The 22,993-nt window shown below is 40.8% G+C and overlaps 1 protein-coding gene across 4 annotated transcripts in view; it reads left to right on the top strand.

Annotated features, from left to right (window-relative positions):
- Positions 1–2,372: 2,372 nt before the first annotated feature.
- The window catches only part of smurf1 (SMAD specific E3 ubiquitin protein ligase 1), a 128,877-nt gene continuing 108,256 nt past the window's right edge, over positions 2,373–22,993 (top strand). For all 4 annotated transcript variants that reach the window (XM_059979511.1, XM_059979510.1, XM_059979509.1 and 1 more), the window contains exon 1: positions 2,373–2,602. In XM_059979511.1, coding sequence (XP_059835494.1) covers positions 2,548–2,602 — 55 coding nt within the window. In that variant the 5' untranslated portion in view covers positions 2,373–2,547. The remainder of the gene's footprint in view (positions 2,603–22,993) is intronic.

Raw genomic sequence — 22,993 nt, 5'->3', positions numbered from 1 at the left:
AAATGAGCATTTTCCATCTGCCTTCATTGTGGATGACACTAACTGTGTGCTGGATGTTGAAGGGCATGAGGGAGAAGTGAGTGCAGCTACTATTACAAAGGAGAAGGTGCTGAAAGTTTCAGACCTAAGTGTACCAAAGTTACTCAGGCCAGATTCTGAAAGTGGTAGCAGTAGAGGTTGTGGAGGCATTAGTAATCTTTCAAAAATCATTGGACTCTGGCACAGTGCCAGAATACTGGAAAATTGTAAATGTCACTCCACTCTAAGAAAGGACATAGGCAGCAGAAAGCAAATTATAGACCAGTTAGCCTGACCACATTGGTTGGTAAGATGTTGGAGACAATTGTTAAGGATGAGGTTATGGAGTACTTGGTGACACAGGACAGGCAGGACAAAGTCAGAATGGTTTCCTTCAGGGAAAATCTGATGAACCTGTTGGAATTCTTTGAGGAGTCTGTATGTAGGATAGATAATGGGAATGCAGTGGATATTGTATGTTTGGATTTTTAGAACTGCTTTGACAAGAAGCCACATGTGAGGCTGCTAACCAAGTTAAGAGCCCATGGCATTACAAAAAATTTACAAGTATGTTTGGAGCCTTGGCTGATGAGAGGCAACCAGTGGAGATCCTTTGTGGTTGGTTGCCAGTGACTTGTGGTGGTCTGCAGGGGTTGGTGTTGGAACAGTCTTTTTATTTTGTATATCAATGATTTAGGTGGAATATATGGCTTTGTTGCCAAGTTTACAGATATAAAGATTTGAGGGGCAGGTAGTGTTGTGGAAGGACTTGGACAGATTAGGAGAATGACCAAGAGAGTGGCAAATGAAATGCAATGTTTGAAAATGCATGGTCATGCACTTTGGTAGTAGAAATAAATGTGTGGACTATTTTCTAAATGGGGGAGGGAATCCAAAAATCTCAGATGGAAAAGGACTTGGGGATCCTTGTGCAGAACACCCTAAAGTTTAACTTGCATGTTGAATTGGTGAGGAAGGCAAATGTAATGTTAGCATTAATTTCAGGAGGTCCAGAATACAAGAGCAGGGATATGATGCTGAGGCTTTATAAGGCACTGGTGAGGCCTCACCTTGAATAGTTTAGTGCCCCTCATCTTAGAAAAGATGTGCGAGCATTGGAGGGAGTTCAAAAGGGGTTCACAAGAATGATTTTGTGATTGCAAGGGTTGTCGTATGATAAATGTTTGATATTTAGAAGGATGAGGGTGGATCTCATTGAAACCTTTTAAATGTTTAAAAAACAGTAGGTGGGGAAAGGACGTTTCCTGTGGGAGAGTCTAGGACAAGAGGGCACAGCCTCAGGATAGAGGAGTGCCCTTTCAAAACAGATGTGGAGAAATTTCTTTAGCCAGAATTTGTGGAATGTATTGCCACAGGTAGCTGTGGCGGCCAGGTTGTTGGGTGTATTTAAGGCAAAGCTTGATCAGTTCCTGATGGGACATGGTATCAAAGGTTATGCGGAGTGGGTCTGAGGAGGGGGTGGAATGGATCAGACATGATTGAATGGCAGAGCAGACTTGATGGGCCAAATGCTCTAATTTCTGCCCCAATGTCATATGGTCGAAAGAGAAACAGCTGAACCCTCCAGGGTAAACAACCATTTCTTCAATCTGACATGTTAACCTTTTCACTCTTCATCAGACCAGGGAGAATTTGTGAGCGTTTCCACTACTGTTCACTACTTTTTCAGATTTCGAGCAGCTGCATTTTTTTTGTTTCATGGTTGATGGCCCTTATCTGGGCTGATGAATTTCCATCAGTAGACTAATTATTCTCTTTAGGACTGAGTTCCTTTTTGCTGTTCAAATTGTACTTTGATACTATCTGTAAATTGGTTTGCTGATCAAAGTTTGAAATGTGTATAAATGCAGATTTTCCTTGCATCTTTATAGTACACTAGTAGGGCAATGGATTGTCATGAGCTGAAATTTCCAGTTCCCTCATTAAAGATATTGACATTCTTTGTCATGGTTGTTTACATCACCTGGTTCGCCACCCCTATGACAACCCCGTTGTCTGCTTCTCCAGAGGAGATGTATTGCAACCAGTGTTGTAAAGTGATGGCATGATCGTTCAGCTTCCGTTATGGTTTATCCTAAAACCTATCTTTATAACAATAGGATAATCCGGCATTGCAGAAAGAAACACTGTAAACATTTAACGCCAGTCCGAATGCATGCGGACCCTCGGGTTTTAAACACCCCAGCAATCCACCCCGGCCACAAGGAAACTCGGGCGGCCGCTGGAGACAGACTAATCTCGCTCCGCTGCGGGGCCGCGCACGTACAGGGCCGTGACGTCACGGCGCAGAGAGGCTCTTTGTCGGGGGGGGGGGGCGCGCGCGCTGCAGCAGCCGTGATTTGTATCTCGTGCAAACGCTGCGAGTGTTGTTGGTCCCGACGTGTTCACCCCCGCTTTAATAGATGACTTTCTTCCTTATTTTTTTTAAAGAAATATATTTATATTTTTAACTATAGCGTACGGAAAAGAACCAACCCGCTGTGAAAAAGGGGCATTTTTTTATAAGTAATGTCGAATCCCGGAGCTCGACGGAACGGGTCAAGCATTAAAATCCGCCTGACAGGTAAAAGAAGTTCAGTTGAATAAAATTCCTGAGGTAATTTTCATTATTTATGAATCCACTGGCGAAAAGTGTGTTGGTGGGGGGTCCAAAAAATGGAATTCGGGTGAGAAAGCTGTGTTTCTAAAAGCAGTTTTACCCCCCTCCCCCATGTTTCTGTTTGCTTAGTGCCAGTTTGTCGCCCCGGTTCGAGGCGGCGGTGCTTGGCGGCTGGCGACGGCTTCTCCCTCCGCCCAGCATTGGAGCTGCTCGCGCATGCGTGCTGCCCGTTTCCTGATACAAAGTCAGCCATTGATGGAGCAATGGCCATGTCAATGGAGGATTATCATAATTACGTACAAAGTCTATTGTGATTGGCGAAATTTGGATCCTTGCAAGTGTAATGATTAACAGAAGAATAAGACTTGGAGTATAATATCTATCAGACCAAATGAGTTTAAACTTGGCAATTTCATTACTGTCAAATTCATTGTGCAGAATGCAGCACAAATTCTATTGATACAGGAAAATAAGTTCATTGTGATTTAATTAGATTTTACATGGATTAGTTTTCCTGTGGTGGAAATGTTCTGAGGGGTCCCCATACCTTTGTGGATGGGTTTAAACTTGAGAAGGAGAATGGCAACTAGAGTGATGGGACAAACCGATGTATTATGTCGTGAGACTAAGGAAGGACAAGCAAATGAAATGGAAAAATTGCAGTCAGTGGGATTAGTTGAAATATAACATGAGGGTAAAATCAAATGGTGATGAATGCAGGACTGAAGGTGAATACATGCTGTATATGGAATAAGGTAACTGATCTTGTAGCACAGAGATTAGGAGGTGTGATGTTCTGGGCATCAGAGTTATGGCTGAAAGAAGAGAGCTTAGCATCCAAAGATATGCCTTGTATTGAAAGCACAGGCAGAGGAGGAGGAATGTCTCTGCTGATTTAAAAAAAATGAAATCTTTCAAAAGATGTGACATTGGATCAAATATGTAGAATCCTTGAGTAGAGTTAAGCAACTGCAAGGGTAAAAAGACCATGATGGGAGTTACCTACAGGCTTCTGAACAGGATGTGGGATATACAGTAAACTGTAGCAGGAGATAGAAAAGGCATGTAAAAAGGGCAGTGTTATGATAGTCATGGGAGATTTCAATATGCAGGTAGATTGGCCAAGAGGGAATGTGCAGAATGCTTACAATATGGCTTTTTAGAGCAGCTTGTAGTTGAGTCTACTAGGTGAAAGGCAATTCTAGATTCAGTGTTGTGTACTGACCCAGATTTCATTGGGGAGCTTAAGGTAAGAAATTGTTATGAAGCAGTGATGACGAGTCACCCTGTAATTTGAGAGGAAGATGCTAAAGTCAGATTTAAGTGTAGTAAAGAGAATTAGAGGCATGAGAGAGAGAGAAGACAATATCAGGGATGAGGGCAGAACAGCAATGGGTGGGGTTTCTGGAGCCAATTTGGAAGGTGCAGGATAGATACATCCCAAAGATGTAGTTCTGAAGGGAGTGTGAAGCAGCCATGGCTGTCAGTGGAAGTCGGACTGCATAAAAGGAAAAGTGTGCATACAATATAGGAAAATTAGTTGGAAGTTAGACGATTGGGAAGCTTTTAATAATCAACAGAAGGCAACTAGAACATGAGAGAAAAGATAAAATATGAAGGGAAACTAATATGAGGATATATCTGGAAAAACATTGTATGGTATAAAGAGTAAAAGAGGCAGGAGTGAATATCCGACCATTGGAAATTAATGCTGGAGAGGTAATTGGGGACAAAGAAATGGCGGAGAAAAATGAATTAAGTATTTTGCATGATTGTTCACTATGGAAGATACTAACAGTATAGCAGAAATTCAAGATTGTCAAGGAGCAGAAGTGAGTGCAATTGCTACTACTAAGGAGAAGGTGCTTGGGAAGCTAAAAAGTCTGAAGGTTGATAAGTTACCTGGACCATATTGATTACATCCAAGGCTTCTGAAAAGAGGTGGCTGAAGAGATTGTGGAGGCATTAGTAATGATCTTTCAAGAATCACCTAGATTCTGGAATGGTTCCAGAGGACTGAAAAGTTGCAGATGTCACTCCACTCTTTAAGAAGGGAAGAAGGCAGAAGAAAGGGAAATTATAGATCAGTTAGCTGGACTTCAGTGGTTGGGAAGATGTTGGACTTCATTGTTAAGAATGAGGTTTCTGGACATTTGGAGGTGGATGATAAAGTAGGCCAAAGGCAGCATGGTTTTTTTGGGGGGAAAACTTGCCTGATAAATCTGTTGGAATGCATTGAGGTGGGTAAAAAAACAAGCAGAAAATTCAAAGAAGAGTCATTGGGTGTTATGCTGCCTAGGAGGCTGCTTAACATGAGTCCATAGTACAACAAGAAAGTTACTAGCATGGATAGAAGATTGGCTGACTGGCAGAAGGCAGAGAGTGGGAATAGAGGCCTATTCTGCTTGGCAACTGATGACTAGTTGTGTTCCACAGGAGTTGGTATTGGGACTGCTTTTTATGTTGTATGTCAATAACTTGGATGGAGTTGGTGACTTTTTGGCCAAGTCTGAAGGTGATACTTGCGTGTGGGGGCAGGTAGTGTTGAGGGAATAGGGACTCTGCAGAAGGATTTAAACAGTTTGGGAGAATGGATAAAGAAGTGTTAGATGGAATATAGTGTAAGGAAGTCTTCGGGCATGAACTTTGGCAGAAAGAATCGAGGTGTAGACTGTTTTCTTGAGGCTTTATAAGGGGTTGGTTAGACCACAGTTGGAGGATTGTGAATGGTTTTGGACCCCTTAACAAAGAAAATCTGTACTGACATTGGAGAAGGTTCAGCAGAGGTTCCCAAGAATTATTCCAGGGATTAGAGTTAATGTTGAGGATACCTTGATGGCTTTTGGCCTGCACTTGCTGGAGTTTAGAAGAATGAGAGGAGATCTTATTGAAAGGCTTAGTGGATGTCAAAAAAATGTCTTGTGCAGTGGAAGAATCTCAGACCAGAGGGCACAGACTCAATAGAGGGATGTCCCTTTATAACAGATGAGTTAAATTTGTGTATGGCGTTCAAGTCATTGAATATATTTAAGTGGAGGTTAATAGGTTCTAGATTAGTTGGCGTATCAAAGGAGAATGGGGTTGCGAGAGAGTCATAATGGAATGAAAGAGCAGACTCAGTGGGCTGAGTATCCTAATTTTGCTCCTGTATCTTGGGGTTTTATGGTGGCTGATTTTTTTTTTCTGCATGTGGTTGATAGTATTACAAAGTTTGCCATCTTTTTGCAGTTTAGCAGACTATATACTAACTAGTACAGTAAATATGATCAGTCTGTAGCTGTTACTGAATTGCTACTTATGAAAATACTCTCGTTAATTTATGCTTATTTTTTGTCAAAAGTCTTGTACAAATTGTCTGGGATAATTTTTTTAGTTCCTCGAGTTACTTTGTAACTTTCTTTGTCACATGGCCAAACATTTAGAAGTTAGTATTGTATGTATTATGTGAGATATTACAATTTTGTTCAGGTTTTGACACTGTTTCATGTGTACTGTTCAGGTTGGCAAAAATCTGAGTTATGAGAACAGACAATTTTTACAAATGTAGATTTTTCATGCAGAATTTCACATTTTAATTGTGTAACTGGCAATTGAGTGGATTGACTTTTAACAAGATCAAACATGGTAATTTTTGTTTATCATCTCTACTTTTATTAAGTTTCATGATACTAACAAAATAATTTGGGTTGAGCTAGAAAAATATTGTATTCCAAGTAGTGTGTGTGATACATTGCCCTTTAGAAACTACTTGGCAAAGATTAAATTAACCCTTCAAGTATTCAGTGTTATCAATAATGATAGAGATCAGATTTTACTTTTGGGTAAAACACTATATTGAGGTGGATAATTCTGAGCTCCCGATCAACAGGTAGAACAGAACACATGTTCTGCTGAGCTAATTAGGCATCTACCATATCCCTCCATTCTACATATTTCTGTGCCAATCTAAGAGCATGTTAAACACCTCTGCTGTATCTGCCTCTACCACCAAATCTGGCAATGCATTCCAGGCACCTGCCATTGTTAAAAATAAAACTTGTCTCACACATCTTTTGAACTTGCCCCTCAAGCTTTAACACAATGTCTCAGAATCTGTTTTTGGTTCAACATATGCAATCACGAAAAAGGCATGCCAGTGGTTCTACTTTGTTAGGCGTTTGAGGGAAATTTACTACGTCACCAAAGACTCCTGCAAATTTATACAAAAATGTACTGCAGGGCATTCTGACTAGTAGTATTATAGCCTGTTACAAAGGCTGAAATGCACAGAATCACAAGAGACTGCTGCAGATTGGGCCAGTTCCAACATAGCACAATCCTTGCCACCATTGTGAACATCTTCATTAACTGGTACTTCAAGAAGGCCACATTATCATTATGGGTTCTAACCATCTGGTACATGCCCTCATATTAATATCAATCAATCAAGGAGGAGGTGCTGGTTACCAATGTCCCCCAGTCATTAAGAAACGACGTCTTTCCCTCCATAGAATTTATGAACAGTCCATGAACACAACTTCATTGTTTTTTTTTGCTCTATTTTGTAATTCATGGTAAACTTCATTTGTACTCTTTGTTGCCCCCCACCCCATTTCCACTTAAGCTTATACCCTTGAGTATTTGACATTTGTCCTGGGAAAGCGACAATCTAGGCCATCATTTCTTACCTATGTCCTATGCCTCATAATTTTGCTTATTTTTCAGGTTGCTCCTTGGCCTTCTGTGCTCCAGCAAAAGAGGTGTACAGTAGGTTTGTTCAACCTTGTAGCTAATGTTGTCTAATCTAGGCAACATCCTAATGAGCTTTTTCTGCACTCTCTCCAAAGCTTTCACATTTTTTCTATCATATGGTGACCAGAAATGGATGCCATGTTCCAAAAGTGGCTTAACCAACATTTTATAACATGACTTTCCAAGTTTTATACTCCATATCCTGACCGTTAAGGACAAGCATGCTGTTAAGGGTAAATATTGTATTTACGTCCATATCCACTTGTCACCATTTTCAGGGAGCCATAGACTTGCATTTCAAGATTTCCTTCATATCTGTGCTTCTAAGGGTCCTACCACTTTCTGTTCTCAAATTTCCAACTGATCTCTATCTGTTTGTATCATTTGACATCCTGCCTTACCATCTACAACTTCACCAATTTTAATGTCATCTGCAAACTTGCTTATCAGGATATTTACATTATCATACCTTTATCATATCAACACCTTTGGTCACAAGCCTCCAGTCAGAATAACTCCCCTCCAATACTACCTTTCTATGATCAAGCCAATTTTGAATACAGCGTGCTAATTCACCATGGATCTTGTGATTTAATCTTCTGGACCATGTCAGATTCTTCACTGTAGTCCATGTAGATAACATCCACTGTACTCCCCTCATTAATCTTCATTGCATCCTCAAAGGCTTTGAAAGATGGCAAACTCTCCTTGAAGGGAGATTGTAGCTATATTATTTCATACTGTCAATGAAGTGCCTGTCTGTGGAGCCAAATGAACAAGGATAATTTTTATTGATTACTGTTGTAGCTTAATCTCATCAGGCATCTGGTGAGTTGCTGACTGTTGACAACTTATATGGACAGTAGACTGGATTGGAAAGTCATTGCCAAGTTATTTGTCACTGAGGTGTGATTGCTTCAAAACAGTTCCATGGCATAAAAATTTTGACACCTCCTAGCTCACCATCCAACTGTTGCTGCTAATTGTAGAGTACTATTTCATAGTTGCAGGAGTTGTGAATAGAAGCAAAAATTTTTTTAAAAAGCCAGAGGGCAGCTTCCCCAAAGGAATTGTTTAATTTTTGCATGTTTGGCACAGACATTGCAGGCAGAAGTTCCTGTTCCTCTGTTATACTGTTCTATGAATTAAGATGTTGCTAAAGATGGTTAGATAACATTGTGAAGTTGCATTGTTTGGTCTTGAAAGCTATGATCATGTCGTGTAAGTCATGCACATTGCTGGAGTTACACGTGTACAGATATTAGGAATATCCTATTAAGCCTCACTCCTTGTGCTGTTAGATGATGGGTGGGCTTTGGGGAGTTTGTAGATGCTGTGGATGAAGTTTGAGCACAATTGTGGCTGGTACTGGAGCTACAATCTTCAGCAGAAAAGCCATTAAGTGGTCAGGGTCTATAGCTCTGCAAGTTTTTGATGCATCTGTAGTTGTTTCTTAATACCACAGATTGAGGTTGGAAGCCCATAAGTCAAAATGGTGCATGATACCTCTTGACGTTTAAAAAAAAAACCACTACAAATATTTTTGCCTGTCTTTCAGTCTCGCCTGCTGAGCTCTGCTGGTGTCATAGCTCACCAGTAAGTGTTTAATTTTCTCATAACATACAAAATTGGAAATAAACTTCACTGAAGTATTTAAATTGTGGGATTCTTGAGAGATAATTGACAACCACTGATTAACATATATAGCCTTGTATTGTAATTTCACAGGATTGCCATTTCATTTTTATCTATATTGCCTTATTCCTGTTCAGTTCTTGAACATCCTTGGTTTTGTATCTTTTGTACTCAATATGTATAGTGCCCCACCCTCCTTATACCACTCATTAGAAATTTTCTGGAGCCTGCTCCTGGTGCCTGCTTCTTGAGATCATTCTGTTATTAGCTGTTTTAATGTTATCCATAAGTATTTGCTTAATTTAGTTAGTTGTTAAAATCAATATTACAAAATTCTAAATTTTTCACTGTCAACAATGTCTACTGATTCAATAAACTGTTAGTGTGTAGAGCATTACTTTTATGATTGATAGGATTGTATGATACTATATCATGTGAAGTTAGAATGGCTAGAAGGATCCAATAGTGGTTGATATGATTTGGCTCTGCAAGATGGATTAAAATAAACCTATTTTTAGTTTTATCCCAATCTGGAGCTGGCGTCCCTAAGACGGTCCTACATTGACTTCAACGCTGACTGGCAACTCCTGCAATGCTGCTGGTACCAAGCTGTCTGTATTGGTCTCTGCCATTCCTTTGAGTTCATCAGATGTATGAAGAGGGAACTTGCTCTCCATATCATATTGCCCAGGCTTGCATATTTACAGCTAGGATGCAATATCCATGGTCAACCCTGACTGTCAGAGGCCCTCACCTCACATCACCAAATTATCTTACCAAGCCAAAAAATATCCAATAACATTGCCATTGCCAGAACTGTTCAGCACCCTAGGACCATTCTATAGTCCAAAGATGATGCTTGCCATGTCAGGGGCTTTGTTATAAAAATTGTTGTACTTGGTATAACCTCTTTTCCTTAAGCTGAAGCTACTCAGGTATTCTTACCTTTGTCTTCAACTTGTGTTGCTCTAATATCCACATGTTCTTTATGATCTCTCATTTCACTTTTTCTACTTCCTGCTTAGTCAACTCTATCCTAACCAAACTGCTAAATAATTTAAGGTAAAATCAGTAGGTCAGGATGTTAAGTGTTAATACATGTTAAATGTTAATACATTTTCATGTATTGTAATTTAGTTTTTATTTATTGAAATGTACTGCTGTCACAAACATTTCATGATGTATGCCAGTAATATTAATACAACACATACAACAACCATAAAACAATTACAGCACTGGAACAGGCCATCTCAGCCCTTCTAGTCTGTGCCGAACACTTACTCTCACCTAGTCCCACTGGCCCGCACTCGGCTCATAACCCTCCATTCCTTTCCTGTCCATATACCTATCCAATTTTACTTTAAATGACAATACCGAACCTGCCTCTACCACTTCTACTGGAAGCTCATTCCACACAGCTACCACTCTCTGAGTAAAGAAATTCCCCCTTGTGTTGCCCTTAAACTTTGGCCCCCTAACTCTCAACTCATGCCCTCTTGCTTGAATCTCCCCTACTCTTAATGGAAAAAACCTATCCACGTCAACTCTATCTATCCCCCTCATTATTTTAAATACCTCTATCAAGTCCCCCTCAACCTTCTACGCTCTGAAGAATAAAGACCTAACTTGTTCAACCTTTCTCTGTAACTTAGGTGCTGAAACTTGGGTAACATTCTAGTAAATCTTCTCTGTACTCTCTCTATTTTGTTGACATCTTTCCTATAACTTGGTGACCAGAACTGTACACAATATTCCAAATTTGGCCTTACCAATGCCTTGTACAATTTCAACATTAGATCCCAACTCCTATACTCAATGCTCAGATTTATAAAGGCCAGCGTACCAAAAGCTTTCTTCACCACGCTATCCACATGAGATTTCGCCTTCAGGGAACTATGCACCATTATTCCTAGATCACTTAGTTCTACTGTATTCTGCAATGCCCTACCATTTACCAAGTATGTCCTATTTGGATTATTCCTACCAAAATGCAGCACCTCACACTTATCGGCATTAAACTCCATCTGCCATCTTTCAACCCACCCTTCTAACTGGCCTAAATCTCTCTGCAAACCTTGAAAGCCTACTTCATTATCCACAACACCACCTACTTTGGTATTATCTGCATACTTCTAATCCAATTTATCATCCAGATCATCAATGTATATGACAAACAACATTGGACCCAGTAGTCACCAGAGGCACACTACTAGTCACTGGCCTCCAACCTGACAAACAGTTATCCACCACTACTCTCTGGCATCTCCCATCCAGCCACTGTTGAATCCATTTTACTACTTCAATATTAATACCTAACAATTTAACCTTCCTAACTAACCTTCTGTGCGGAACCTTGTCAAAGGCCTTAAGTCCATATAGACAACATCCATTGCTTTACCCTCGTCAACTTTCCTCGTAGCCTGTTCAAAAAATTCAGTATTAGTCAAACATGACCTTTCACGCACAAATCCAAGCTGACTATTCCTAATCAGACCCTGTCTATTCAGATAATTGTACCATCTCTAAGAATACTTCCCATTAATTTACCCACTGCTGATGTCAAACTGACAGGCCTATAATTGCTCGGTTTACTCTTGGAACCCTTTTTAAACAACAGAACCACATGAACAATACGCCAATCCTCTGGCACCATCCCCATCTCTAATGATATTTGAAATATTTCTGTCAGAGCCCCTGTTATTTCTATAGTAACTTCCCTCCAGGTCCTAGGGAATATCCTGTCAGAACCCAGAGATTTATTCACTTTTATATTCCTTAAAAGTGCCAGTACTTGCTCTTTAATTGTCATAGTTTCCATAACTTCCCTACTTGTTTCCCTTACACAATTCAATATCCTTCTCCTTAGTGAATAGCGAAGAAAAGAAGTTGTTCAAAATCTCCCCCATCTTTCGGTTCCACACATAGCTGTCCACTCTGATTCTCTAAGGGACCAATTTTATCCCTCACTATGCTTTTGCTATTAATATAACTGTAGAAACCCTTCAGATTTATTTTCACCCTACTTGCCAAAGCAACCTCATTGTTTCTTTTAGCTTTTCTAATTTCTTAAGATTCTTCCTACATTCTTTATATTCCTCGAGCATCTCATTTACTCTATGCTGCCTATACTTATTGTAGATATCTCTTTTTCCTAACCACATTTCCAATATCCCTTGAAAACCATGGCTCTCTCAAACTTTTAACCTTCCCTTTCAACCTAACAGGAACATAAAGATACTGTACCTTCAAAATTTCAGCTTTAAATGACTGCCATTTCTCTATTACATCCTTCCCATAAAACATTGTACCAGTTCACTCCTTCTAAATCCTTTCACATCTCAAAGTTAGCCTTTCACCAATCAAAAATCTCGACCCTGGGTCCAGTCCTATCCTTCTCCATAATTATATTGAAGCTAATGGTATTGTGATCACTGGACCCGAAATGCTCCCCAACATATACCTCCGTCACCTGACCTATTTCACTCCCTAATAGATGATCCAACACTGCCCCTTCTCTAATTGGTACCTCTATGTATTGCTGCAAAAAACTATCCTGCACACATTTTACACTTTTAATGTATGGGCTTCCCAGTCTGTGGTAAATTTTAAAATCTCCCACAATCACAACCGTGTGCTTGCTACAAATATCTGCTATCTCCTTGCAAATTTGCTCCTCCAATTCTCACTCCCCATTAGGTGGTCTATAATATACCCCTATAAGTGTCACTTTCTCATTCCTCAATTCCACCCAATTAGTCTCCCTAGATGAACCCTCTAATCTGTCCTGCCAGAGCACCGCTGTAATATTTTCTCTGACAAGCAATGCAACACCTCCCCCTCTTGTCCCTCTGATTCTATCACACCTGATGCACCAAAATCCAGGAATATTTAGCTCCCAATCGCACCCCTCCTGCAACCATGTTTCACTAATAACTACATCATATTTCCAGGTATCAATCCATGCTCTAAGCTCATCCACCTTTCTTACAGTGCTTCTAGTATTAAAATAAATACATTTAAGAAATTCTCTACCTCTTCCTGTTTATCTCTAACAGTACAAAGAACTTTACTGTTCTTCCTTCTCTCATACATATGTTCCTACATTCTAGTTCCTGTCCCCTGTCGTATCTAGTTTAAATCCACTGGAGCCTCTCTAGCAAACCTACCTGCAAGAATATTTGTCCCCCTCCAGTTCAGATGTAAACTGTCTCGGCGGATCAGGTCCCACCTTCCCCGGAAAACTGGCCAATTATCTATAAATCTGAAGCCCTCCCTCCTGCACCATGTCTTCAGCCACATGTTGATCTGTACTATCTTAATATTTCTAAACCCACCTGCACATGACACTGGTAGCAATCCTGAGATTGCTATCCTGGAGGTCCTGTCCTTTAACTTGGCACCTAGCTCCCTAAGCTCACCTTTCAGGACCGCCTCACTCTTCCTACCCACGTCATTGGTCCCTACATGGACCATGACATCTGGCTGCTCACCCTCCCTCTTGAGAATACTGAGAACTCGATCCAAGATATCGCGGACCTTGGCACCAGGGAGGCAACAGACCTTCTGGGATTCTTGATCTCTTCCACAGAACCTCCTATCTGTTCCCCTAACTATCGAATCCTCTATCACTACTGCTCTCCTCTTTTCCCTCCTTCCCTTCTGAGCTGAGGGTCCAGTCTCAGTGCCAGAGATGCAACCACTGCAACTTGTCCCTGGTAGGCCGTCCCCACCAACAGTATTCAAAGTGGTAAACTATTGTTGATGGGAATGGCCACAGGGGTGCTCTGCTCTTCCTGTCTATTCCCCTTCCCTCTCCTGACAGTTGCCCAACTACCTGTCCCCTTACTCCTAGGGGTGACTTTCTCCCTGAAACTCCTGTATTTCTGCCTCTGCCTCCGGAATGATCCAAAGTTCATCCAGCTCCAGCTCTAGTTCCCTAACACGGTTTGTCAGGAGTTGCAGTTGGATGCATCTTTTGCAGGTGTAGTCATCAGGGACAGCGGTGCTTGCCCTTACTTCCCACATACTGCAAATGGAGCACTTGACTGCCCTAACTACTGTCTCCATTACCTGCTCCTAAGCTAATTAGATGAATTAAAGGAGCTTACCTGGCCTTCCCTCACCTGGAGTGAAGCTTGTACTCAGCCTCTGCTCGCTTTTAAAATTCCCCCACTGATCTCGGAGGCAGATTTTGTTTTTTCACGTGCTTGTGCAGTCGTGCCCCGTTCAACCTCGCCTCTGCCTGTTCTCACCAAAGCCTGATTGAGCCAAAGCTGTCCCACTCGCCTCAGTCCACTCTGCCGATGACCGCTGTATATGGCGGTCTTTCTTTTAGACCTTTGGCATGCTACGTCATGTATCTGCGCAGTCTAGCCTCTTTGCCCTGATCAGTTTTTTTAAAAAAGCTTCTCTCAGAGCTTCTTTTACCTCTTCCCTCTCTGCCTCTTGCTTCGATTTCTGATTTTTAATCTGTAACTGGCCCATAAGACATTGGAGTAGAGTTGGAGTGCTGTGCCATGCAGTCATAGCTGGTTTATTTTCCCCCTCAACCCTATTCTCCTGCCTTCTCTCCATAACCTTTGTTATCAAGATAGCAACCTCCTCTTTCAGTGTACTGAATATCTTGGTTTCCACAGCCATCTGTAGGAATAAATTCCACAGATTCACCACCCGCTGGCTAAAGAAATTCCTGTTCATCTGTGTTTCAAAAAGGAAATCCTCATTCTGAGGCTGTGCCCTCTGGCCCTAGATTCTCCTTTCATTTTCACTGTCTAGGCCTTTCAATATTTGGTAGGTTTCAATGATATCAACTCCCTCCCCCTCATTCCTCTATACTCTAGCAAGTGTAGGACCAGAGCTGTCAAGTGGTCTTCATTTTAACCCTTTCATTCCTGGGATCATTCTTGTGAGCCACCTCTATTGGATCCTCTCCAGTGTTGGTACACTGAGATATGGAGCCCAAAACAGCTCAATTATTTGGCCCTCATTATCTGCATTTTTCTCCTTGGTAACAAAATTTATCTTACTATGGTGAATTACCTTGTTAAGCTAATTTATCGTAGCATCATTATAAGCTGTGTTCCACATGTAAATTATCAGCATCCAATTCTGACTGTCACTCTTCTTGACAGAGCCATGCCCCAAACCAACCTCTTTCCCTTTCTAGACTATGAACTCCATTTGGCTTGAAAGATTATAGCCCACATTCAGCTGTAAATGGTCCACAAACTTTGGGGAATCCTACTATGGTTCCTGCTCCTATTGTGTCAACTTTTAAATTCTTTTGTGTTCTTTCTCTGTATAGTCTGGTTCTGATGAAGAGCCTCAGTCCTGAAGCACTTTCTCTTATTTCCCTTTTGATATTGCTGACTTACAAGCTCTTGTAGAATTTTGTTTTTATTTCATATTTCCAGCATCTAGTTTTTTTATCTGTAGGTTTGCCTTTCACTAATTCACTAGTTTGTATTGGCCGCATAATCCTCAAAGGGATATTTATTTCTGTCAACTTGACATTTGTATACCTGTACAGTATTTGTTATGATGTATGTTTTCATCTATCTGGGTGCTAAACTTTGGAATCCTTTCCCTCTGTTTCTTCCAAATTCTTAAAGATGTTCCTTTAGCTTAATTCATGGGAGTTTTGGTTAATGCCTTCTCCTTAGCTCAAGTTGTTTGATTTTGCTTTTGTGTAAATATACTGAAGTGCTTCATGCACAATGAATACTGCCTTTCTAGACCTAAGATCATGTTTTAGATCACAGGAATGACAATAAAAAGTTACTGCTTCTTTTCAGGGATACAATTATTATTAATCTACTCCATTCAGAGAAACAGTTTGAGTCTTGATCTGCAAAGATAAAGTGTTAATGAAATTGGTATAAAATATGAATAAGGCACTTTACATTTTCAAGGGAGAAAATTATAGCACAATTCCAAGTGTAATTATACTAATCCCTGATATAATTATTGCATGGCAAGCGTTTCCTTTGGGAAATCATCTTTGAAAATACTAGGATCTGTCAATATTATGACAATCGAACTTTTAAACCTCAGATTTTTCTTAGTTAGGAGAGGGATTAGGGGATATGGCAGATGGTGGGTAAATACATTTGGAGTGTGGAGCAACTACCATTTTACGAAGTGCTAGAACTAGTAACTTTAGAATTCAGTGAAAATGGAGAGTATCCCTGCAAACGGAAGAAGTTCTACACCTGCCCCCACACTTCTTCCCTTACCACCATCCTAGGCCCCAGACAGTCCTTTCAGGTGAGGCACTGGGGTGATATACTGTATCCGGTGCTCCCAATTTGGCCATTTATACATTGGGGAGACCCGCTGCAGACTGGGAGACCGTTTCGCCGAACACCGGTGCTCAGTCCTCCAGCAGTGGCGGGATTTCCCTGTGGCCACACACTTCAGTTCCACAGACCACTCCCACTCCGATATGTCTGTCCATGGCAGCCTCTACCGTCAAGATGAGGCCACATGCAGGTCGATGGAGCCATACCTTCTGCCTAGGTAGCCTCCTACTTGCTGGCATGAACATTCAACTCGCAGACCTCCGTTGATACCCCTGCCCCCCCTTACCCCCATCCCTATCTATTATTTTAGTCTGGTTCTCTTTCTCTCTTTTCCCCCTCACTATAATCTCCCCCCAGCCCAACCTTTCTTTCTCTTATTTCCCATAATTCTCCACCTTCCCCCTAGCCCATTTCCCTCCAGCCTATCACTTCCCAGCTCTCTACTTCATCCCTCCCCCCACTTCTTATCCCCCCTCGACCATCCCATGTTACTTCACTCCTGATAAAGGGTTTTGGCCTGAAACGTCGTCACTACCTCCTCCCGTAGATGGTGTCTGGCCTGCTGAGTTCTGTCAGCATTTTGTGTTTTTTATGGAGAGTATCATTCCTTTTTGAGTTTACTAATTTGTGCACCTGTTCCTTTAATTTTCTGCATATAGTTGATAGGTGTTGTCATTTTCCCCTTTAGAAGTATGCTTTTTTGGCCATACTTAATGATTTCCGAAACCATTATTTCCTCTATAGATTCCAAAGTTTATAATTGGAAATAGAAAAATGAAAGTAATTTGAACTGCTCAATGGTATTCTTAATTGAGATTTCATCTAAGCTGTAAAATATCCAAATTTCCAGCTTTCCTCCAAATAGCGAAATGCTAAGTTTTAGTCTCAGTTCTGAATTGTTTGTAAAATTGAGTTGAATTTTGATTAAGCTTTTGTTTTGATATTTCAAGTTCTCCTCTTTTGGTCTATTCTGTATTCCTCAGTCAATGACAAACTTAATAGGTTAAAGTTGCAGAAGATTGCTACCTTTTTGTAAAATTGTGTAACCCCCTGGGTCGCCTCAGGCTTGCTCAGCCGTCTCGTCTAGGGGGAGCAGCCTTCGGCCCCACCAAACTGGGTAATCAGCTGGTGTGGATGTTGTGTGATGTCCCCACCTTGCCCAAAAAACACAGTACACCATAAGCAATTAAATGAGTACAATTTATAAAGGTTACTATAACTAAGTGATTAATAATGATACAGTATATATAAAGAGAAAAAATAAAGAAAAGGCGCTAAACTTGTCAAAGTCCAAACCACTTCGTGGACAACCGTTGGAGCTCAATTACTGGTCTTCTGGCCACCATTCGATCCCCTCCGAACTCCTTGACTCGCAGCTCAGGACCCTCCGAGTGGTCAACCAAGCACATCTAGCTTCATCCCCTCTGATCCTCGCCCCGCTTACAGCATTGCGTCCTCTCTCTCGACCCCCTTGCGCCGATCTGCCCAAAAGCCCATCAACAAAAGCTTACAGACTCAGAAGAAAGAACATTAATCCCTATTTGGTTTACAAAGGAATACTATTCTCGTTATCAGTAAATTATAACAAACTTCCAGCACTCTCTCGCAACAAAGAAACATTCCTGCTTTTCACAAAACAAAGAAACCCTTTCCCAATAGTAACAAAGAAAAAAAAGAAACCCCCTTTACAATTGAAAATTTAAAATTGGAAATTTTTATCTGTTTTAAATCAGCAGATCATTTGTGTGCTTACATTTAAATTGCAGTGGAATCAATTTCTATGGTCGCAGTTACACATGGTGCATGGAGTTCAATTAATAATTATTTATCCTGATCTCTTGATGCTGTATAAATCTGAGCCATCTACCAAGATCCAAACTGATTAATTTTGAATCAATTTATCTAGTTGCTTATCAAAGCTCCTTATCTTATGTTGCAATGTGATGATATTCATTGGTACTTTTAAGGTTGTAGCTCTTTATTAATTCCATAAAGAGGGGATGAGAGTGTTGGTATACTGTTCTTTCTGCTACCATGCCTATTTGGCCATCTTTTAAAGAAAAGATGTAATTTAGCTTTCTATATGCAGGTATTGTACTGTATAGGTCGCAGTGGCACCAGTGTTACTGCATCAACTGAACCTGAAGTGAGAGGCAGAAGTTGGCTTCATGCATCTTAGTTTTTGTGCAAACTGGTATCTCTGAGAACAGGAGTGGATTTTGTTGTGATTTTAAGTTTAATGCCCAATGATGCAGTCTGTCTTTTATCTATTCCTTTTGGCTCAATTTGCTGATGTTTTTCTTGGTGACCTTTTTGCTTTCTATCTAGCATCTTCCTATGCTGCATACTTTAATAATGGTGTTTTTTCCTCTCTGCTCTTCAAAGGTTTTCTTTGAATTCTCTATTGTTTTTGTTCTTACTTGTCTCTTTTGAATTCACTGCAGTTTTGTACACACTAAATGTCCACCTCTATCTAAACTCCTAGCCATTTTCATGATGATCCTTTGATTTTTCTTTCATCTCCCATTCCTTGCCTATTATGCATATGGAATAGTCAAGGGAGGCTGAGGAGTGCTTACAGGACCATTTTGGATTGGTGTACTAGACCATAGTACAGTGGATACAAACTGTACAACCTATGGAAAGCAATCTTCGTGCACCTGGCAGGATACTGAATCTGTGTCAACCAACTGGCTGGGGTGTTAAAGGGAACCTTTAGTCTCATTGCTGCAGTCAAAGGTTTTCATCTTCAAACAGGCATCAGTCATGCCGGTATCCAAGAAAAACTGAGCTGCTTCAGTGACTTATCACCCAGTAGCACTCACATCTACTGTGATGAAGTACTTTGAGAGGTTGGTTATGGCTTGAATTAACTCCAGCCTGAGCAAGGACATGTACCCACTGCAGCTTACCTACAACAGCAAAAGGTCTATAGCAGATGCAATCTCACTGGCTCTCCACCTGACCTTGGGATTACCTGGAGAACAGCAATACCTATGTTTATTGATTACAGCTAGGTGTTCAGCACTATTATCCCCTCAGTACTGATTAACACCTTCAAAATCTGGACTTCTGTAACTGGTCCTTGGTTTCCTCATCGGGAGACCAGAGTAAGAACATATTGGAAATAACATCTTGCAGAGAAACGCAGCACAGGTGTTCCTCAAGGATGTGCACTTCGGCTGCTGCTTTACTTTCTCTGCGCTTACGACTGTGTGGCTAGCTACAGCATGAACACTGCTGATGACACAATAGTTGACAGAATCTCAGATGGTGGTGAGGTGGCTTACAGGAGTGAGGTAAATTGGTTGAGTGGTGGCACAACAACCTTTCACTTACTGTTAGTAACACCAAGGAATGATTATGGAAGGGAAAGTCAGGAGAACATGCACCAGTGTTCAGTTAGGGGGCCAGAAGTGGAAAGGATGAGTTCTTGGGTGTCTGAGTCCAACATTTGGACATATAACATAGTCTGTAGTTATGAAGAAGGTATGCCAATGACAATATTTCTTTAGGAGTTTGAGGATGTTTGGTATGTCACCAAAGGCTTTAATAAATTTCTGCAGATTACTGTGGATAACATTCTGTCTGGTATGTAGGCTACAATGCACAGGATTGGTAAAAAGCTGCGGAGGATTGTAAGCTCGTAGGGCTTCATCATGGGAACTAGGCTCCCTACCATTGAGGAAATCTTTAAAAGTTGATGCCTCAAGAAAGCAGCATGCATTATTAAGGACCCTCACTGCCAAAACATACCCTTTCTCACAATTAACATCAAGGAGGAGGCAGATGAGTGAGAAGATACTCAGCTTTTAGGAACGGCTTCTTCCCCTGTACCATCGGATTTCTCAACAGACTATGAACACTACCTCAATATTTTACTTCCTTAAATTTCTTATTGTAACTTATGATGATTGTTTTGTTGCTGCAGTGCAATGCAAAAAATGTTGGTAATGATAAACCATATTCCTATATTTCTGCAGTTTTCTACCACTTGCATATAAAACTTGTGCATTTTAAAACGGAAGCACTCTTTCCTAAATCACTTGTAACTTCTAAACTGTGTTCCTAACTTGTTAATTTGGGGTGCCACAGTTGTGTAGCGATTAGTGTGATGCTCTTGCACCTTGGGGTGTCAGAGTTCAGTTCTGGCATCCCTAAACAGCACAGGTTTCCTCTGGGTGCTCTCGTATTCTCCCACAGACCGAAGTCATACTAGTTAGTAGGTTAATTGGTAGTTGTACATTGTCCTGTGATTAGACTATGGTTAAATAGGTGGGTTGTGGCTCATAGAGTTGGAGGGCCTATTCTGCACTGTATTGCTAAATAAAAAGTAAATTGCTCCATGCCTTCTTTTCTAACCTTTATACCCAGCTAAACTTTCAGTCTCTTTGGGATCTTGCTTTTCCCCATTTTAAGCTTTTTGAAACCAAGATGTAGACAGCTGCATTACACTTGCAGCTGATCTTTTAAATATGACATTTTTGCATTTTTGTAGATCTATTGACATATTTCACCTTGTTTTTATATCTTCGTGTTCTGTGTCAAATGAAAAATCCTGTCTCCTATTGTCATGTTTGCAATTTTGTAAGACTGGAGATATTACTTTCAGTGAATCTGATTCCCCAGGCCTCTGAACTCTTAAGATTTGCATTCTCTATTCAAGTTTAAACATTTTTTGCAAAAATACCAAATTAAATTCATTATTTTTAGTATTTCCTTGCTGTTAACCACCATTCATATTTTAATATTTTCAATTTTGACACCATTGTATTCTAAATTTTTCTGAAATCATTCAAGTATGAGGAAGCAATCTCATGGTGACTTTGTTATCGCTCCAGAAACATGAATGTAATGTTAGTTTACTTTTTCATTTTGAATGAAAATAGGTTAACAGTCAGGGCTATATCTACGGAAAATAGCGCCTATGGCAAGCGGTGAAATTGCACCCCTGTCCAAGCATCTGACACCCGTCTTTTAGATAACTTTACCATAATATCAGCTCAAAAATACAAGTCAAGCTTGTTAATCTTTTAATTAACAAATTATGGCACTACATGAAAATTATAACTGCACCTTGCTTGCTTTCACTGATTCAAATTGGTCTATGATGTGATCAAAGTCTAGTTTTTTTTTCAGTTTCTTTACTCAGCAGAGCAAGATCAGTCTGCCTTGACCCATGGAGGCTCTCAAATATGAAAGCATTAGTTTTAACTTTCTGAATGATCTCTCACAGCTGGCGTTGGAAATTGCGATGGTTAGCATTATCTGAAAAGCAATGCGAAGATTGGGGAAGACGCTCATTTCGATACAGAACAATAAATTCAAGAAGCTCTTCAGGTCTTGATATTTTCATGTTGACCCACCTTGATAGCAACATTCTGCAATCCAAAATTTCATGTAGCTGCTGTCCATCAACATCAGAGCTGTACAGTTCACACTACTTTAGGTTGTTATTGTCAGTGCCGTAACACAGTACCTCAACATAGAGAAGGAACCTAAACTTGGTGTTAGTGTTGTGCAAATGAGCGAACCTTTCGTCCATTTCTCTGTAAGGACGGTTAGGAGTTCCCTTCATGACTCTTTCCATTTCCTCCTTGGCTGTTAACCCAGCGTTTCTCAAGTTCTCATCAGCTATTTGTTTCTTTTGTCTATCTTTCAACTTCAATATCCCCTCTTTGAGTGACTCACTGACCAACACTTCTCTTTCATAAAAATGATCTCGGAAGGTTTTCAAATCCAGGGCAGCATCGGGGAAGTTCATGCTGGGATCCTGCAGCCTCTTTTGAGTATCGTCAATGCGAATGAGTAGTTTGTTCCAAAATCCTAGCAAAATCAGAAAATTTAACTCAACATGAAGTTGTATAGCTGCCTTGCATCACTGCTTATTTCACTGGTCTTGTTTTCATTGTCTATCATGTCCTGGAGAACTTGAAGTATCTCCTCAAGGTACTTGTGGACAGGCTTCACTGCTTCTGTCCTTGCACTCCACCTGGTTTCTGACTCCGACTTAACCACAGGCATGGCATTTTTGAGTTTTTCCCCCAGCACTGTGTTGAATGAGAGAAAAACACATAGAGAGCTTTGATGGATCCAAAAAATGTGACCACCTTTTTATCCTGCTTGGCTGCGTGTACACCCACCAAGTTGAGTGAGTGATTATCACAATTCAGAAGCACTGCCAGGTTGTTTGTCTCACTTATTCTTTGAGCACCACTTCAGTATCCAGCCATCACAGCAGAGTTACCATAGTACTGTGACCAACTTTCTTGTAGCTCCATTTTGTAAACACAAAGTACACTGCAGATGCTGAGGTCAAAGCAACACGCTGGAGGAACTCAGCAGGTTGGGCAGCATCCGTAGAAGTGAGCAATCAATGTTTTGGGCTGCGACTGTTCAGCAGGACTGAAGAGGGAGGGGACAGGAGTCCTATAAAGAAGGTGGGGGGAGGGTGGGAAGTAGAAGGCTGGAAGGTGCCAGGTGAAAGATCAAGGGGTGGGGGAGGGGATAGGCAGGAAAGGTGAAGAAGGAATGTAAGGGGAAAGCTCTATGGGTAGAGGAAGGAGACAGAATCATGAGGGGTGATAGGCAGCTGGAGGAGGAGGCAGAGTGAAACTGGGATGGGGGAAGGGAGGGGGAGGGAATTACCAGCAGTTGGAGAATTCAGTGTTCATGCCAAATGGGAAGT

The sequence above is a fragment of the Hypanus sabinus genome, chromosome 9 (genome assembly GCF_030144855.1).
Source record: "Hypanus sabinus isolate sHypSab1 chromosome 9, sHypSab1.hap1, whole genome shotgun sequence".
Lineage (NCBI taxonomy): Eukaryota > Metazoa > Chordata > Chondrichthyes > Myliobatiformes > Dasyatidae > Hypanus > Hypanus sabinus.
Note: the sequence above shows the minus strand (reverse complement) of the source record. Positions and strands in the feature narration are given on the sequence as shown.